This window comes from Brienomyrus brachyistius, chromosome 12 (assembly GCF_023856365.1).
Source record: "Brienomyrus brachyistius isolate T26 chromosome 12, BBRACH_0.4, whole genome shotgun sequence".
NCBI lineage: Eukaryota > Metazoa > Chordata > Actinopteri > Osteoglossiformes > Mormyridae > Brienomyrus > Brienomyrus brachyistius.
Genome location: NC_064544.1, coordinates 652,166 through 669,991, shown reverse-complemented (window position 1 = coordinate 669,991; position 17,826 = coordinate 652,166). Strand labels below are relative to the sequence as shown.

Below are 17,826 nucleotides of genomic sequence, written 5' to 3'. Positions count from 1 at the left end.
ACCGATGTATCAGTCGCTGTATGAGAAACCGGCCGGTTCTTTAACGGGAACTGAAACTGACAGCAGTCCCGCATGTACCATTTCAAGCACTTAGGGGGACAGTGATAAGCTGAAGCGCTTCTCTGTGCTCGGCGATGGACGGACTCCACTGAAGCGATTGGTCTCTATACAGATAAGCATAAAACAAACAAGCGAGGGCATTTTATTGCTTCATTTTGAAAAGCGCGACGTTTGTATGACGTGTACGGAGCACTTCCTTGACTGTGTCACCCTTCTTCCTCTGTGGTGCCTCTGTAGATTCCCGGGATGTCAGTGATATTGATTAAGACGAAATAAAATATTGGGTTCGGTATGAGTGGTTTGACAGATCCTCTGGGACAATTCATTAATATTGTTGAGTAGGAATTATGGAATGGAAAAAACATATAACAGAAACTGATTGTTGTTTGTAGATTTTTTCAGGAACTAATATGTTATGGACATAAATCATATCAATGCCACATACAAACAAAGATGTCTGTCCATCTCGGGGTACGGGGTAGGTCACGCCCTCCACCAGATGCCAGTCCATGGTAGGGCACGGGGTAGTTGACGTCCTCGACCCGATGGCAGTTGGGCATGAAAATGCAGGTAAGACAGTAACCCATGTTGGTTCAAAATAGCACCCAGTATTTTATTTTTTATTACAAGAAGATCCTGTAAGATACGGGACAGGTGGCAACTCTGGGTTTTAAATTTTATTAAATGAGGTTGTTTGAGGCCCCTTTGTAGCAGCTGCCGCTGGGCTTCAGCCTCAGTAAGAAGATATACATGACAATCAACATATAGAGTGGGGTGTAGCTCAGCAGGTTCAAGCTCTGTGTCTGTGTCCAGAAGGCTGTGAGTTCAAATCCCATGGTTTACAAAGTAATCCCTGCTCTATGGATGCTGGCTGGCCGACCCCCAAATTTGCCCTTTCCTGTGTATATATGCATGTCTCTCAGGATGAGAGGTGTGAAAACTACCCAGTTTACCCACATGGATGAATAAAGTGCCTCTATTATGTATATGTAACTGTAACATAAAAGAGGACCCAAATAACACAACTCCCCCCCCCCCCTCATATTCAAAAAAATATGTCATATTTGATCACAAGCTTACGTACTTAAAAGACAGCCAGCTGGACTTATCAACATCATGAAATATATATCCGTATAGGAATGCGGATTCACTGAGCAGCAAATGTCCTCAAGCCCGGTGCCATGCCGGTGTAACCCTGGTTTCTTGATAACTGGGTAGCGTGTGCCAGTCTCTCTCTCGGGCTGTAAGTAACAAGCGGGCTATAGCTCCTTTTACAATCGTTTTAATAATCAACACAGTACCTTACAACTTTTTCCAGCCGCACTCCAACCTTCCTTCCCGCGCTTCTCTCTAAACTGTCCCCCTGTGTACCAGGGCAGATAGGAACTAATAATACAATTAACTAAAGGAACATACTGAACCTTAATGTAACACACGTAAATATAACTGAAATAATAGAGTACTGTAACAGATAATAAATAAAATAATAATAATTAAATCTGATCATTCAACATAACATTGTAATGTAAAATAAATATATATTAACCGTAATAAAATTACTGCAAAGCATAATAATAATATACAACATGAATCAGTGGCATATACGTAATTAAAATAATCCAAAAAAATATAATGTGCACAGCAACTACGGTTACACAGGGACCATTATTCTGACTTTACAATGAACCACCGAGGCGCCGCATCCGCTTCTGCCTACCTTCCACTTGGGAGCGGAGATCCGACAAGGTTTTCGGGACAGGAGGCATTTTTCCCTCTCACAGCGATCCGAGCTCTTTACTCTGACGGTTCCTCTCCGCCGCCACGCCGGTGCCGCTCAGTTCTTCCCCAGAGTACCTGCCCCCCCGCCCCCGGACACATGTAGCAATGTGACGCCGACCCCAGCCCGTCCGCTACAGTGTACATTGCGTCTGAATGCGTGGATAAAGATAAAGAGCCCAGGAGGAGCTGGAAACTGCGCTGCTGCCTACAGGACCACGGCCCCCCGAAACATAACGATAGATCAGACGCTGTATGAGAAACCGGCCGATCCATTTAAAGGCAAAGTCGCTTCTCCAGCGCAGCAGAAGCGAACGCTCGCTGTAAATTAATTTTCTTGCTCTAAACCGACTGAAAAAAAAATCAAAAGTAGTTGTTTATTATGATTTTTACATTCGACCATTAAGTTATCATTCACAACCTCCTGTAATTCGTCACAAATGTGACAGTAACTTTTTCATTAAAACGCTACAGTAATGCTTTTCTTCTCGACAATGCTCGTCTGTGCAAATACAGTCACTTTCAGTCGCAAGAAGGGACTGATTCAGTTGAAAGATATTTTTGACACTTTGTTTAATCCATTCTGCTGAAAAATTTCTTCTATTCTGTCGTCGTATAATATAATACGGCGTTTAACTTCATACTCAGCAACATACGCCTAGAAATTATCTGACATCGATCCACAGACCAAAAGTAATCAAAAGTCACCAAAATTTCACCACTTACTCTAAACCCAGTGTGTACATTACAGCTAACAAGTCGTATTGCAAGTCGTCCAGCAATAAGGAAAAGACTCCACCCTGCCACCGAATGCCCCCGTCTAACTCTGCCCTATTGTTCAGTCAATCGGAATCTGAAAGACGGTTGGGACTTGCGTGTGGGGCAGGGATAGCTGGAAAAAAAGCAGGGCAGTGGGGCCCGAGGACCGAGTTTGAGAACCACTGGGTTAGGGTAAGGGTTTTAGGGTTTTTTGGGGGTTAAGGCTATCGATTAGCACTACGGTAGCCTAACTCGACAAAGTGTCGTGTTTTTTTCTCCTTCCCCGCCAAAGCAGTAGTCTGAGGGCCGCTTGTGTAGCATCCAGATTCAGTCTTTATTGCAACAATGAAGTTACAACCAACGCCGGACACGTAAAGTGTGTCCAGTACTGTTTTACACCAGTTTTCATACAAGTTCTTATCATTTAAGAATATCTCGTCACTTAAGCATAATCGTTCCTTCAACCATTCACAATCATTGTTTTTTTCCTTTACTCCACACCCGTAGGTGATATTTGTCCATCATTTCTTTTACCGTTTGGTCCCTCGGCCGAACATAACGGTGGCGCGACCATCTCCACTTGGTTTTTTAAAAATGCTCAGCCGTGAACTTCTGGTGAACTCAGGCGAATCCCTTCCTTCATTAATAACCTTGGCAGTTTCAGCCTGTTGTGCATTGTCTAACTATGGTTGATAATATATTTGTCCTTTAACATAGTGATAAAATATACGCTAATAAAAGTGAATATTCATAGATTCAGGACTAACTTAAAGTAGCTAACAGAAACTCAGACTAACAAAAGGTGCAAATACATACTCAGTTGATTACATTGTGTTGATTACATTATAATGTTTACATTGTAATGATTACATCATGGATATTTGGAACACTTTTTAATAAAATCATAATACTTATATTTTACGTTATATAGTGCTAAATAATATTCCATAAAAGTAGCTCAACTCGACAGAACACCGCCCCCAATCAGTTTCATCGTCTGTTTTCCCCAGCAGTTTTTATTTTTTTATAGTGGTTTCCTGCACTGTCAAAATGAAACTATACAACTGAAAGTATTTCGTTACTTAAAGTACTGCTCTGTTATTTCATTTCAGTTGGGACCCAAGTTCTATCAATGCAGGTTAGTGAACAGTTTTCATTTTAAGTTAAACTGTAAATGTATTCTGACTGATGTAGCTTTTAATATCAACGTATTAAACATTTATTTACCTTTATTTTATAAAATAAGATTACAATATCTGGTGGAAATGGTTAGTGGCAAATAAAACGGCAGTAGAAAAATAGGCTTATGTTATATGATTTACAGCTTAAAAATTCCGAAGTCGGTTTGTACTTATGCAGTATCAGCTAGAGCAGGCTCGCTATATGCATTATGTGTGTAATTCTATAAAACAGAAAAGCATGATGTCTCCGTTGCTGCCCTTCTGCTTCATACCTTCAGGATTCCAGGTGCCGATGCATTCTTGGTTCTGTATAGGATCATTTTTCAAGTTTAGATCGCATGAGATCGCGTTTATGTGCAAGGTCCAAAGGAAATAATGTACAGCGATCGAGAGACACCTGAAGGTGGATATCTAGCAGGACGTTAACGGCTATATTACTTTTCCATATCAAGTGTTGTGTTTTTACACGTACATTATTATTTGCTGCAGGATACTGTGTGTATATTACAGTCCGATTCAAAATGCGAACACAAGTCGGTGGAAGGCTGTAATGGGAAGGGTTTTAAAAATGACGAGAACGTTAAAATATTTTCTAAATTGATTTGTTATCGGTTTAATTATTATTAAACAAGGGACAGGGCTTTCATAAACTGATGTACATTTGCTCTCATAAGGTTTACAGCCTATTGAAAAATGTGCCCGACCTCAATCAGATAGTACTGTGAAAATGAGACAGTTAAATATTCCTTTATTTAACCTGTCCTGCCGTAGACAGACCAAAGCAATACTCACACAATGCAACACCTCAGATATCCAGTGTTTTTCAGTCACATTTTTATAATGATGTTGATTATCTAGAAACTTATGAGGTCGTACTTATGCTGAAAATAGATTTAAGTTGAAATAAACAGGCTTAAACTATAGTTCTGTGGTTGCAATTGTTGGAGTTAGACTCCACCGAGTCCGTTGATGAGGAAAAGATGCACACAAAGAGGCGAAGGATGGCTGTAAGTCAGCTCTCTTTATTCCAAGCACAGATCACGATCCGGGAGCCACACTCAGATGCACAAACAGTACATACCGAAGGAAGCTCTGCTCTCTGTTGTCTGTGTCTGGCTTTTATAACCCGTTCAGGGCGAATGCTGTTCTTGTTGGTATCTTTCCACTCTCGTGACATACAACTCTTGTGTTGACAGTGCTGTGCGTTAGTACCCACCCCCTTTATCTTTTATCTTATCCTGTTATGTTGCAAAGTTGCAGCATCAGCAACCCCTCCCTTGTTAGGCCCCGCAGGTCAAGCATAAGCATAATGTCACCATAACTCTGATAATGCACCTTCTGCTTTTCTAATTTTACTTAAATTATGAGGAGGGCTGAAGCCCCCCTTTTCTTCCTGCCTGTGTTCCACTTTGTTCCCATTTCTCAGTGTGACACAGTTTAGCACAAAGCCTGGCCCCCCCTCACAATGCAGGTCTGGGACTTATACAGGAAATAACATTGATGTTCTACTTAGCAAACCGGACGACACGTGATTTCCCGTCCCACAGTGGCGATCGTCGCTCATTGTTCTGCAGCCAGATCCTCTTGCCCTCAGACTTACTGAGTGGGAAAACATGCTGCAACGTGGCTTATTTTAGTCAGGGGTGCTTGTAAATCAAATGATTACCTGCTTAAATGAAAAGCAGCTGAACAGGGATCCATGTAACTTCCCAAATGGTCCAGTGGATCATGGATGTTGATATGTGGCCAGGAATCGGGTTTCCTGACAACATACTTTGAAAAGTTGTGCAGGGGGCAGTATGCAATATGGAGATGTAAACAGAAACATATTTATTAATGCATTAAATAAAACTGAGGTGTAAAAATGATTCCTTCGGCTCAGTCATTGCTCCACTACTTTTACTTATTCCCAACAATTCCGCACAACTTCCAAGTTAGTGGTGGTGCTTGTGGTCAACCAGTCAGTAAGATTATCAGTGGTAAGCCCCTTCCCAATAGTTCATGGTCAAACAAATGGTACCTGCTCTGGAGTAGGGACTAAAAAAAAGGCCCGGAACTATTATCAAACCGAGTTCTTTCAGTGGGAACACGACAAAGTTCCTGAAAACAGTCCTGGGTCCTGAAAAAGGTTCCTGGAGTGAGAGAGTGCCTAATAGATATTTACTACAAAAAAGCAGCAATTTGATTGGGTGGACCTACACAAGAAGTGGGTGGGCCTAGGCCACCCATAGCTAGATCCCCACTATTAATAAAATTTGAAAATAACTTTTTATTTTCCGAATAGATGTACCTTCAAAGCTCAATTTAGAATTAATATTAATTAATTTAATTTATTAACAGTATTTTTTTGTAATTTGTGAAATTAACATTGTTACGATTAATTCATAACTTACACACCTACATTTTTTGTGTTTAGAACTGAAATCATGGGAAACAAAACGAGTAAGCCCCTGGAGGTGGCAGCTCTCGGAAGACCCTTCCAGCTGGGGATGCTGTATGATTGTCGTGATGATTGTCTCATTCCAGGTAAGTCGCTAAATCAAACAGCTGTTTCTGGTTCATTGTCAGATTGTGTAGAGCCGCAACTATTGGGTAGTTTTCAATGAGAGACCACATGTTTTAAAGAGTTTATCCCATACTGTGAAGAGGATCCACTAAGTGTATATGACACCCTACCTTTGAGGGTAGCTTATCTCCTGTAGCTCAACAAGTACAGCATTGTACTAACAGTGTGCAGAGTGCTCACATGTTCAAATTCCAGAAATTGCAAGTGTCATGTGAAAAAGATTGTCATAAAGCGATACTGATAATTATGACAATATAATTCAAGTCATTGTTTCTTTACTTCAATGTTCTATTTTTGCTCAGAAATCCCTTAATTGCCTTTAAACTGATTCACAACATAAAAAGGCGAAAAATTCAATAGAATGCAAGGTGAAATTTAATTAAAAATAAATAAATTTAACCAATAACAAAAGCCGACAGTATATTTTACTTTTTAAGCTTTTTCTCTGACTGCCTCACTGTTCATTCCAGGTAACAGGTTTGACTAGAGTGGGTAATATGCCCTAAATTATATTACTCATTTATCAGACCCCGCGACCCAGTAGGATAAGCAGTTTGGAAGATGGATGGATGGATGGATAGTTTTTCAGAGAGTTTCCCAATATAAATATGCATCACAATATTCTAAAGTTAATATGTAGGACACAGTAAAGTTTTTCTGCTTGTGATGACTGAATTACCAATTTCTAATAGTTATGGAGCATGTGAAGAGTGTAATGATAAACCACATTAACAACAGACTCATACCGTGATATAATTTATGTAAAAAAATGCACTATAGCTGTTATTCTGCAAGAAAACAAGTGTTTAGGCTATAAGACGGTACGATATTCAAGTTGATGACGATATGAATGTTCATAATCACAATACAATATTTTATCGATATATCACTCAAACCTATAATGTAAATTGCTTTGGATAGAAGTATCACATAAAAGTTCCTGTAAATGTACCCTCACTACAACTTAAGATGTAGCAAGTTGGTCATAATTTTATAAATAAACAAAAAAAATATCCTTAGACAGGAGATATATTTTGCTCCGAGTTTGCTCCGTTGCGGGACAACGTTGTGGGAACCCTGAACGGCTATTGCTGGATCTTCGCGTTTGGTGAAATACTTTTTCTATTTACATTGAAATAAACTGTTAAACTGATAATGGTTTTGCACCGTTTTTAAAAACTTGTGTTAAAATATTTAAGTGCTTAGTTTCTTGTAAAACGATGTGCTGCTTGTTAATTGGTTTCGTTTGTGCTTGTTTAAACTGAGCATTTGCTCTTCTGACAGTGTTTCGTTCGGGCATATTTGTACTTGTTTAAATTCTGCCTGCCTTTGGCTTTTATTTCTTTTGAAAAAAAACACTAAAGTTTTTCTTCTTCTTCTTTAAACATTTTGGCTAAATGTAATAAGTTTAAGTGTTTTTTTCTTTTAAAATATGCCGGGGGCGCTTGTGTCTACTGCGGACAGAACCCCCACTGGCAGTGTATGCGCTAGCTTACATTCATCCTGGTATATGTTTTCCATCCATCCATCCATCCATCCATCCATCCATCCATCCATTTTCCAAACTGCTTATCCTTCTGGGTCGCGGGGGGTCCGGAGCCTATCCCGGTAGCAATGGGCACGAGGCAGGGAACAACCCAGGATGGGGGGCCAGCCCATTGCAGGGCACACTCAGACACCATTCACTCACACATGCACTCCTACGGGTAATTATCCTCAGCATGTCTTTGGACTGTGGGGGGAAGCCGGAGAACCCGGAGGAAACCCCACGATGACATGGGGAGAGCATGCAAACTCCACACACACGTAACCCAGGCGGAGACTCGAACCTGCGTCCCAGAGGTGTGAGGCAACAGTGCGAACCACTGCACCACCATGCCGCCCCTGCTATAAATTTTATTATTCCTTAAAATGTAATTATAAATAACACATTAATAAATACATTACATGTATTTTTATTCTATTAAAGTTTAACGGCAACCCCAAACCATGTGGCCCCCCTTATCACGTAGCATAAGCATGTATGATATCATATATGAACATAACCCCTCGGCCAATCAGAATAAGGGATACGCCTCCCTCCTGCTTATGACATCGTAAACGGAACCCCATTTAAGCTCCGCCCATTGTACCACATAATATCTCTGACAGGGATTAAGCAGCATCTCTTGTGAACTGTGTTTACTAAAACTGCTTATGTCAAGTACAACTCTAAATTGTATATAAATATTCCACAGGGATGGGCAACATGGGATTTGTGACTTTGGTAAATAGCTCAGCTGCTGAAGGCAGGAAGATTCTATATGAGAAGAGTCTTCTGGCATTTTTGGCTGAATTTGAAGTCATTGTCATTGATAAAATAACCTCTGTCGATTGTAATAATGTAAAAGCTGCAAGCAAAGCATGTATTGTTTCCTATTAAATAAGCTTACCATTCATATAAACAGAAGAACTATAACTTCTAAAAGCTGGAGAAATGGGTTATGCAATATAAAAAACACAGGTCCCGAGTATTTAGCTAATATGAAATAACATACTGCACCACAACTAAACTTACAGGAGAAGTGCAAAGTTATTAACACTAATTAATCAAATTCCAACAATGAATGCAAGGTTGTTTCTGCACAGTTTGCCATTGATATAACAGAAATTAGCCATTAAAGAAGTACATTCCTACATAGATATTTGTAAAAAAAAACATTTCTGGGCATTATTTCATAAAACAATCTGGAAAACAGCCGTTGAAAAAAGCTAGTTGAGTTTAGCTTTATTTATTGAAAAATCCATTCCTGGTTCCATTTTTAGAAATACATTTTTATTTGAACCACTAACATGATTATTGTCCTACACAGGAATTACCTTGTGGGATCATGAAGACCTTCAAAAAAACACAGATGAAAGAATTCAGCACAACACAGAGTTTGATGTCATTGCATCTGATTCTGTAGAGGATAAGGCATGTGCTCTGGATGTTGATGCTTCACTAAAAGTGAGTTTCGTAGGGGGACTGGTTGAGGTTGATGGATCTGCTAAATATCTTAAGGACACAAAGGCTTCAAAAAAACAGGCACGAGTCACCTTGAAGTATAAAACAACTACGAAGTTCATGCAGCTGTCTATGAGTCACCTTGGACGAGGAAATGTTAAACACCCATATGTGTTTGACTGGGGAGCAGGGACACATGTGGTAACAGCAGTGCTGTACGGCGCTCAGGCATTTTTTGTTTTTGATCGAGAAGTTTCAGAAACCGAGAACCAGGAAAACATTGAGGGGAATCTGCAAGTGATGATAGACAAAATACCAAAATTGTCAATCGAAGGGGAGGCTTCCTTAGAGCTGACAGACACTGAAAAAGCTACTGAGGAAAAGTTGTCTTGTAAATTCTATGGGGATTTCGCTCTCAAACAGACCCCTGTTTCCTTCCAGGATGCTGTAAAAATATACACAACACTTCCAGGTCTGCTGGGTGAAAAGGGGGAAAACGCTGTGCCAGTCAGGGTGTGGTTACTCCCCCTGGAAATCTTAGATTCTTCTGCTGCCAGATTAGTGCGTCAAATCAGTGTCAGATTAATAAATGAAACACAGAACGTGATAGAGGACTTCAGTGAAATAGAAATGCAATGCAATGATATTATGAAGAGAAAGGTTCTTTCATACTTTCCTGAGATTGGAAGAAAGGTAAAATCCTTCAAGGACATGTGCTTGGAGTATAAATCAGTGTTTCAGAGTTCTCTGTCAAGAATTTTACCATCAATTCGTGGAGGTGGAAAAGATGAATGTGTGCTTGAAAACATCCTAACAAAGAAGGAACAGTCTCCTTTCAATAGCAATAAACTTAAGGAATGGCTGGACTGCAAAGAGCAAGAAATCAACCTGCTCCAAACATACACTGATGTGATGGAAGACACAAAAATTCTGGCATCAAAGAGTGAGCTTCAAAGTGAAATCTTCAAAAATAGAGATAAGCATGTAGTGTGTTTTGCATTTACATCACTGGGTGAGAAGGAGCCGTATCTGTCCTGCTTGCAAAGTCACTTAAAGGCTCTTTCAACTGCAAAGCTAACAGAACCAACAGAAGAAGATGGGAAGGATGTCGAGCCGAGTGAGTTTTACCTCTCAGATGCAGTGTCAGAAAAAATGAAAGAACAAGTATTTCTCTTCATGGATTTCGCAAAGGCAAACAAGGAGAACAAGAAAACACACTTTATATCAGCATCCATACCTAACGATAAGTACAAAGGGGCAAGTATTTACCTTTACAAAGATGGGATGAAACAAAGTGACCATTTTGAGCCTCCGTCAAAACCAGGAAGACCAAATCCATCTGACGTCACTCATGACAGTGTGACAATTAAGCTGAATCATCCCCAGTATGGATCCAGTGAAATCACACACTACCTGGTTGAATACTGTGCTAATGAGTCAGATGTCTGGCAAATTATTAAAGTACCCAAATCTAACCTGGAATGTACTGTGTCTAGACTGCTTCCCCACACAGGCTACAGATTCAGATACAAGGCAGTGTGTCCAGCAGGTGTCAGTCTAGCCAGTGAAGCTGAGAGCATTAAAACTTTGCCCACAAGTCCTCCTGGGAAGGCAGAAGAAATAGATGTAGACTTCGAGGAGATTACAGTTACTTGGACAAAACCTGATATGGTTGGAAATGGGGTCAGCATTGAAAATTATATTGTTGAATACAGAAATGAAGAAACTGAAAATAAGACAGACTGGGAAAAAAAGACTAGTAAAGGTGAAGTCTTAAAAATGACTGGATTACAGCCAGATACAGTATATTATATTAGAATTACATGCAACTGTGGTGATTCTGGTCAAAGCAAAGAAAGCCTGACAGTCTCTATATCAACTGTAGCTGAAAATGTAAGCATACATATTCCAGTGTCAGATATTCCAGAACTAATAAAGATCCTCAAACAAAACAAAGACGAATTAGAAGGTCAGTGCACCTTCAGTTCCAGTGAACACCGTTCATCCAGAATAAAAGCCACATGCACTGTTACCAACTCACTGAACTCCTTGTGTCAAGCCCTAAGTGACCAACAACAACATGAAGCTGAACTCTTGGTTCTGTCCAGTATTGATGCTTTGGGATTCTGCTGTGAGAGCAAGACATTTAATCATCTTCTGGATTGGAATGAAATCAGCTTCTTGCAAAATGAGATAGAAAGATCTTACAAGGAATATTGTTCTCTGAAAGAGCAAAGCGCATCAAAAGCTCAAGCCTACGTGTTTCTGAAAGTGCTGACTTTATCCAAAGATGAAGAATATATTTCCTCTGAGAAAAAAGAAGCACGGTTAGAGTTAATTAAATCTCACCTGAAGGACAACATTTCAAATACCATTAAATCAATAGATGAAAAATGTCATAGTAACTGGGAACTCCTTGAAGAAGAATTAAATTCCTTTATAAGGGAATCAAACTTGAAAGAAGAAAATATAAATAAAGAGGATACAGCATCACTGCTGGGTCGTTTACCAGCAAACCAAGTGTCTTTATCTGAGGACACAACCAATGTTAAGAATTTACCAGCTAACCAAACAGAAATGAACAACTCTACCAACTTACTCAAAAAACTTGGCCTCAGTGACCTTTTTCCAAAAAAGATTAAACTGAATGACATTCTTGTTATTGACAGTTTGTCTCTGTGCCTAAATGAGCCAGATACAGTGGAAGATCTGAAGAGTCAATATCTGTATAAGGTCATGATTTTAGATTACAATGTCAGATATCTCTCTTTTAAACCAGTATCAACTAGTTCACTTGTAGAATATGATGGTACAACCTTTGATGATTTTGATTTTTTTAATACAAATGAGGAACCAATTAGAGAAGCAGATCCGGCAGACACAGAGTCGCACATCCATCCCATGGATATCCACATGGCGATCTTCCACTGTGCCAATGACTTTCTAAGACAGTACATTTACACAAAACTCTCTGCCTGCCAGTTTGCACTACCTTTCTTAGTTCCCAACCCATGTACAAAAGACCTGGAATTCCCTCTTTGGCCTCTACGGCACATCAAAAAATCATGGAAAAGTATGACAAACTCAAGCGCAGACAACCCTGGAAAATACCAAACCAGACAAATGTTTAGCACACCAGTGCCAGTTGTCTCTTTCTTAAGCTTGGGGAGTTCTTTGACCTCCAAATCTCAAATTCTGAATTCTGTCATTAGCAAACAGAGACACAATGTGTTTTTCAATCGGCATTGCAAAGGCAGTACCCCAAGCAGCATGCTTATGAATGGGGTTGTTGAGATCGCCTGGTACTGTCCAGGAGGAAAGAAAGATGACATATTTGATGACTGTGTTGCGTTTCTAAACCTTCATGGTGACGCAAAAGACCATCAACAGCAACTTCAATTTCTGCAGGCAGTAAGTACAGTGAATGTGCTTCTACTGTCCGAACAGCCACAGCGTGAAGAAACAAAAACACTTTGTCAAAATCTCTCTACGTCTCCAATCCCATTGATCTGCCTATTTTCTGGAAGTGAAAGGGTTCAGGGTTCAAAAAATCCCCTCAAAGTGAGACTAGCTGCCAAGAACAGGAATGAAGCGGAGTTAACAGAGGAACTCATAACCAATATCAAGCAATGCATTGGAAAATATAACAAGAAACAGAGCATTGAAAACTGTTGTAAAGAAGCAAGAAAACTAAAGTTCAAAGTTGACGAAGACAAGCAGTCATTCAAAGATGGACATGCACTGGCGCAGACTTTAGTTTGTTTGTTGAAGGAAAAACGCATTTCAGATATCAAAAAGGAGTTTTTGCCTCTCCATGGTGAACTGTGGCACAAGTGGTGCTTGAAAAATAAGCAGCAGTTTCGCCTGAGCTGCAAGACAAATGAAACCATTGAACAACAAAAAAGTATAATTCTAAGTGACATGAAAGCCACACGTCGAAAACAGAGGAAAATAACTTTGTCACTCAATGATTTCATGAGATCATTCTTGGACTGTTTAACATCAAGTGATCATTCAGAAGATACAAAATTCTACATGCTGCAATGGCTCAGAGTTTTACTTGATGAGTTATCTTCTGACCACCTTGCAAGACTTGAGGAGAATTACCACTCAACTTGGTCCCAAATGAAAAATGTCCCCAAGACTAAGGAGAAAGCAGAAGAACTTGATAAGCTCAGTAAACAGCTTAATTCCATATCTGAAAATATGGCTGCGAGTACAATTGGATTACAACACATTATAAGAGAGGTCGGTCAGATGCATGAATGTTCTGTTAAACAGTCTGCTGGTGCTCTCCCTGCACTTGGAGCTGAAATGCTAATTTCAGGATACCCACTAGAGCTGATGGATGGGGATGAATCACATGTACCCCTTATTTGGGTACAAGCTGTCCTACAGAGTCTCATTGATAAGCTTGGGGACAAAAAGGTGTATGTGCTGTCTATCTTGGGACTCCAAAGCTCAGGTAAATCAACCTTGCTGAATACTATGTTTGGCCTTCAGTTCACTGTAAGTGCAGGGAGGTGTACGCGTGGTGCTTTTATGCAGATGCTAAAGGTGGACGAGAATATCAGAGAGGAATTGGGCTTTGATTTTTTACTGGTTGTTGACACCGAAGGTCTTCGCTCTCCAGAGCTCAGCACTAAAACATCACTGAGTCATGATAATGAACTTGCCACGTTCATCATTGGAATTGGTGACATGACTGTCATCAACATCATGGGAGAAAATCCATCGGAGATGCATGAGATCCTACAGATTTGTGTGCAGGCTTTCTTAAGGATGAAACGGGTTGAAATCAAACCAAGCTGCATATTTGTGCACCAGAATGTAGCAGAAGCATCAGCTGGTGATAAAAACATGGAGGGGAGGAGGCGCCTTCAGGAGAAGCTGGATGAAATGGCTCAGACTGCAGCTAAAGGGGAGGGCATTGATGATGTTTACAGCTTCAGTGATGTAATACAGTTTGATTTGGAATCTCAAGTGTTTTACTTTAAAAATCTTCTGGAGGGGGATCCACCTATGGCTCCCCCAAATCCATCCTACAGCCAAAATGTTCAGGACCTGAAAACTAAGGTGCTTTCAGTGGCAAAGTGGCGGACAGGTTTTCGATTTCCATCATTGTCACAATTCAGCGTAAGAGTTAAAGACCTCTGGAATGCACTTTTGCAGGAAAATTTCGTTTTCAGCTTCAGAAATACATTGGAAATTATGGTGTACAGCAGCTTGGAAGAGAAGTATGCTCAGTGGTCATGGAAGTTAAGGAAATGTTCTTTGGAAACACAGACCAAGTTGAAAAACCAAATTGGAAGCAACCAAATTGTGGATGTCAATACCACAGATCTGATCTCTGACTTTGATGAAGTTTATACTGCATTGAAAAGGGAGACTGAGGCACATTTCAAAGAAGAAAAACATGCTGAAATCCTTATTAAATGGAAAGAGAATGTTAAAAACCGACTTGAGAGCCTGAAGAATGAACTCATTGAAGAAACTCTAAAACAATGCAAAATGTTAACTGAAAATAAGAGAAGTATGTCAGAACTAGATCGGAAAAAATCACATTATGAAAAAAATCTAATGAAAGAAAGCAAAAAAATGGCAACTTCTCTGAAGGACAAGAGGCTCACTGATAAACAAGTGGAAGAAGAATTCAGTTCACTCTGGGTTAAGTGGGTAGCTGAAATAGCAAAAGATCAGCTGCCTGATGAGCCAGTGCACATAAAAGCTATAATGGAGGCAATTCTGTACTCTCACTTTCAAAAGCAGGCAGACCTCATGAACAAGATTAAAACGATATCTGCAAATGGAATGTTTGAATTTACAAAGCAAAAACATATCAGCCAATCTTTCATGGGAGCAAGATTGGAATGGGTTAAAGAAAAATTTGGAAAGGGGATTCTCCAGGAGTTTGCTGAAAAACTACACCAAAATGTGAAACACATGGTTGATGAGTACATTATGAAAAAAGAATTGGAAAAGACAGATTTCAATCAAAATTTCATATTTGAAATACTAGAGGAGATTGAAAGACATATTCAGGAATGTGAGCGCAATGAACATGTGAAATTCACATATGAATACAGATTTGACTTGTCAGTTTTAGTTTGCCTCGGTTCTGTCCAGAGGTTTCAAAAAATGCACGAGTCATTCAAGAAAGCTAACAACCCGGTAACCTACCTGCAAAGTAAAAGGGAACAGTACTCTGAAATGTTCAAAAACTATTGCAAAGGAGCCAACTCAGTGACAATATTTGCTGAATTTTTACTCAAAAACATTCTGCCTGCAGTTGAAGAGGCAACATACAATAAAACCAAGGTGCAAATCGCTGATAATATGAAATGCAACAACCCAGCAATGAGTGGCAACAGATGCAACCTTGAAAATCATATACTGAGACATCTTGCAATTCAAAAGAATTTTGAGTTCTACAACGAATACATTCACAACCCAAAGTTGTATTTTAAAAGGTTTATTGGTGAACATGTGGAAACATTTTGTGAAGACTACAAAAAACTACAGGACATGCTTCATGAAAACCTAAAAGAAATGAAATTGCACATTTTACGCACCAGCACAGAGGCATCTGATGAAGTGAACCTGAAGAGCGGCAATGCATCCATGTGGCTCGATCATTTCTGTAAAAAACTTGGGGGCCACATGGTCATAAACAGGGAGAGTCTGAGAAGCATTCAGGATGAAGACATTAGTGACACAAAGTTTCTGAAAGAGATGATGGCCAAGTGTCTTGAAGAGGTGGTTAAGAGTGAAAATATGGAAAGTGTTGATGCATCTTCCCAGCATTTACGCCTCTTAAAGCAGGAAATAACAGAGATTCTTTTTAATCAGCTTGAAGGATGTTGGGCTCAGTGCCCTTTCTGCAAGGCCATCTGCACAAATACTATAGTTAACCATAGTGGTGACCACAGGGTTCAGTTTCACCGGTCCGGTGCTCTAGGTTCCTGGCATTATCATGAAACAGATGAATTATCAATTGATTTTTGCTCAACCAAGGTATGCAGTGATCGTTCATTCTTGAGTCATTCCAGTGGAAAGTGGATCCCCTATAAGTCCTACAGAGATGCTGGTGACCCTTATGATAAGTGGAGCATCACCGCAGATGGGAGCACACAGGGTTACTGGAAATGGTTTATTTGCAGGTTTCAGAAGGATTGGGAGGAGAGATGTGGATTAAAATTTAAAGGCAGAGGTGCGATTCCTGACAGCTGGATAGAAATCACAGAGGAATCAGTGCTGGAGGAATTAAACATAATAGACTAAAACTACTGCAATGATGCATATGCAAGGGAAATCTTACAAGGAAACGTGTAGTATTTTAATTATAGACAGCATGGAGTAAAGAAACTTAAACAAAAGTCTATGGACAAGAGCAAACCTTACTTTGATTTAATGTTCATTTTTGAATTTAGGTTGTGTGTCTGTTTTTTTTTTTTTTTTTAAAGATACGTATCTTTCAATCTAATTATCATTAAATATCTGAATGCAGTTATTATAGTTAGCAAAATGAATTAAAAATGTTTTAGACAAATTAGCTTCTATTTTCGTTTAATTTTTGTGCCAAGGGCAAACATCCTAATTACTGCTCTCATTGTATTTGATCCTTAATTACATTGAACTTTTACAGTTAATCACATATATTACTGCTCACTGCTTGACATCATGTGTAGCTCCTATTATGTCTGTATGATCCATCTGCCTTTGCAGTGAAATTTTATATAATTGCAAGTTCTATTAATATTGCTGTTATGGAAAAACCTGTAGTCTAATAAAAGTATCTCTATTAGTCTCTTGTCCATACCGTGTGTAATATGGTTCTCTGTCAAGGCCATGATTTTCAAAGGGAGTAATGTTCATGAATATTTCCATACATTCAGTACTGTACAGCCAGCTTTCAGGGTAAACCACTTGATTCAGTGGCACACTAACGCACAGCACTGCAGCCACTCACACTGTAATGGAGCGTTTGTGCGCTGAGTAGGTATATTCAAATCGCTGTGAGGAGTCCGGTTAGAACTCTGGTATAACCGCAAACAGAATCTGCATGACTCGAACTTCTTTCAGTGAAGTCTCCTTTATTTGGGAGTATACTGCAGTTGTTATAACTTATTACGTGGAAAGTAGTGCGTGGTCTGTAAACAAAAATAAAATACAATGCAATATAGGCTTAACATTATAAGTACAGGTTACAGATTACGCTGCAAAGTAATCTAGCTCGTCTCTGAATTATAAACCTAAATGATAGGTACCCAGTATCGCTATTTTAACTACCCAGCAATATTATGCACTGCTTACTAAGTACATACTGTACAGTTAACATGGCTAAGCCTGCCCCTTGCATAGGGCACATAAACGGTAACATGCATGTGCTAATAAACAAGGAAAGTCAAACAAATAAACATTACGCACACCGCTCCAATGCTGTAAACAAGCCGTAATCCGTATATACATAGCTCCAACATAAAGACATTAAACCAAGG

The 17,826-nt window shown here is 39.6% G+C and overlaps 2 protein-coding genes across 2 annotated transcripts in view; both read left to right on the top strand.

Annotated features, from left to right (window-relative positions):
• Positions 1-3,659: 3,659 nt before the first annotated feature.
• Positions 3,660-17,826, top strand: part of LOC125705198 (stonustoxin subunit alpha-like) — a 216,497-nt gene continuing 202,330 nt past the window's right edge. Inside the window, exons 1-3 of the mRNA XM_048971638.1 lie at positions 3,660-3,733; positions 6,193-6,302; positions 9,195-10,021. Of these exons, the coding sequence (XP_048827595.1) occupies positions 6,203-6,302; positions 9,195-10,021 (927 nt within the window). The 5' untranslated portion in view covers positions 3,660-3,733; positions 6,193-6,202. The remainder of the gene's footprint in view (positions 3,734-6,192; positions 6,303-9,194; positions 10,022-17,826) is intronic.
• Positions 12,453-17,132, top strand: LOC125704466 (interferon-induced very large GTPase 1-like). Its single transcript, XM_048970037.1, has one exon. It carries the CDS (start codon positions 12,599-12,601, stop codon positions 16,607-16,609), a length of 4,011 nt encoding a protein of 1,336 aa, XP_048825994.1. The 5' UTR covers positions 12,453-12,598; the 3' UTR covers positions 16,610-17,132.

What these genes read in the sequence shown, in the direction of transcription:
- LOC125704466 (XM_048970037.1), top strand. Translation starts at nt 12,599, where the DNA reads ATGCTTATGAATGGGGTTGTTGAGATCGCCTGGTACTGTCCAGGAGGA.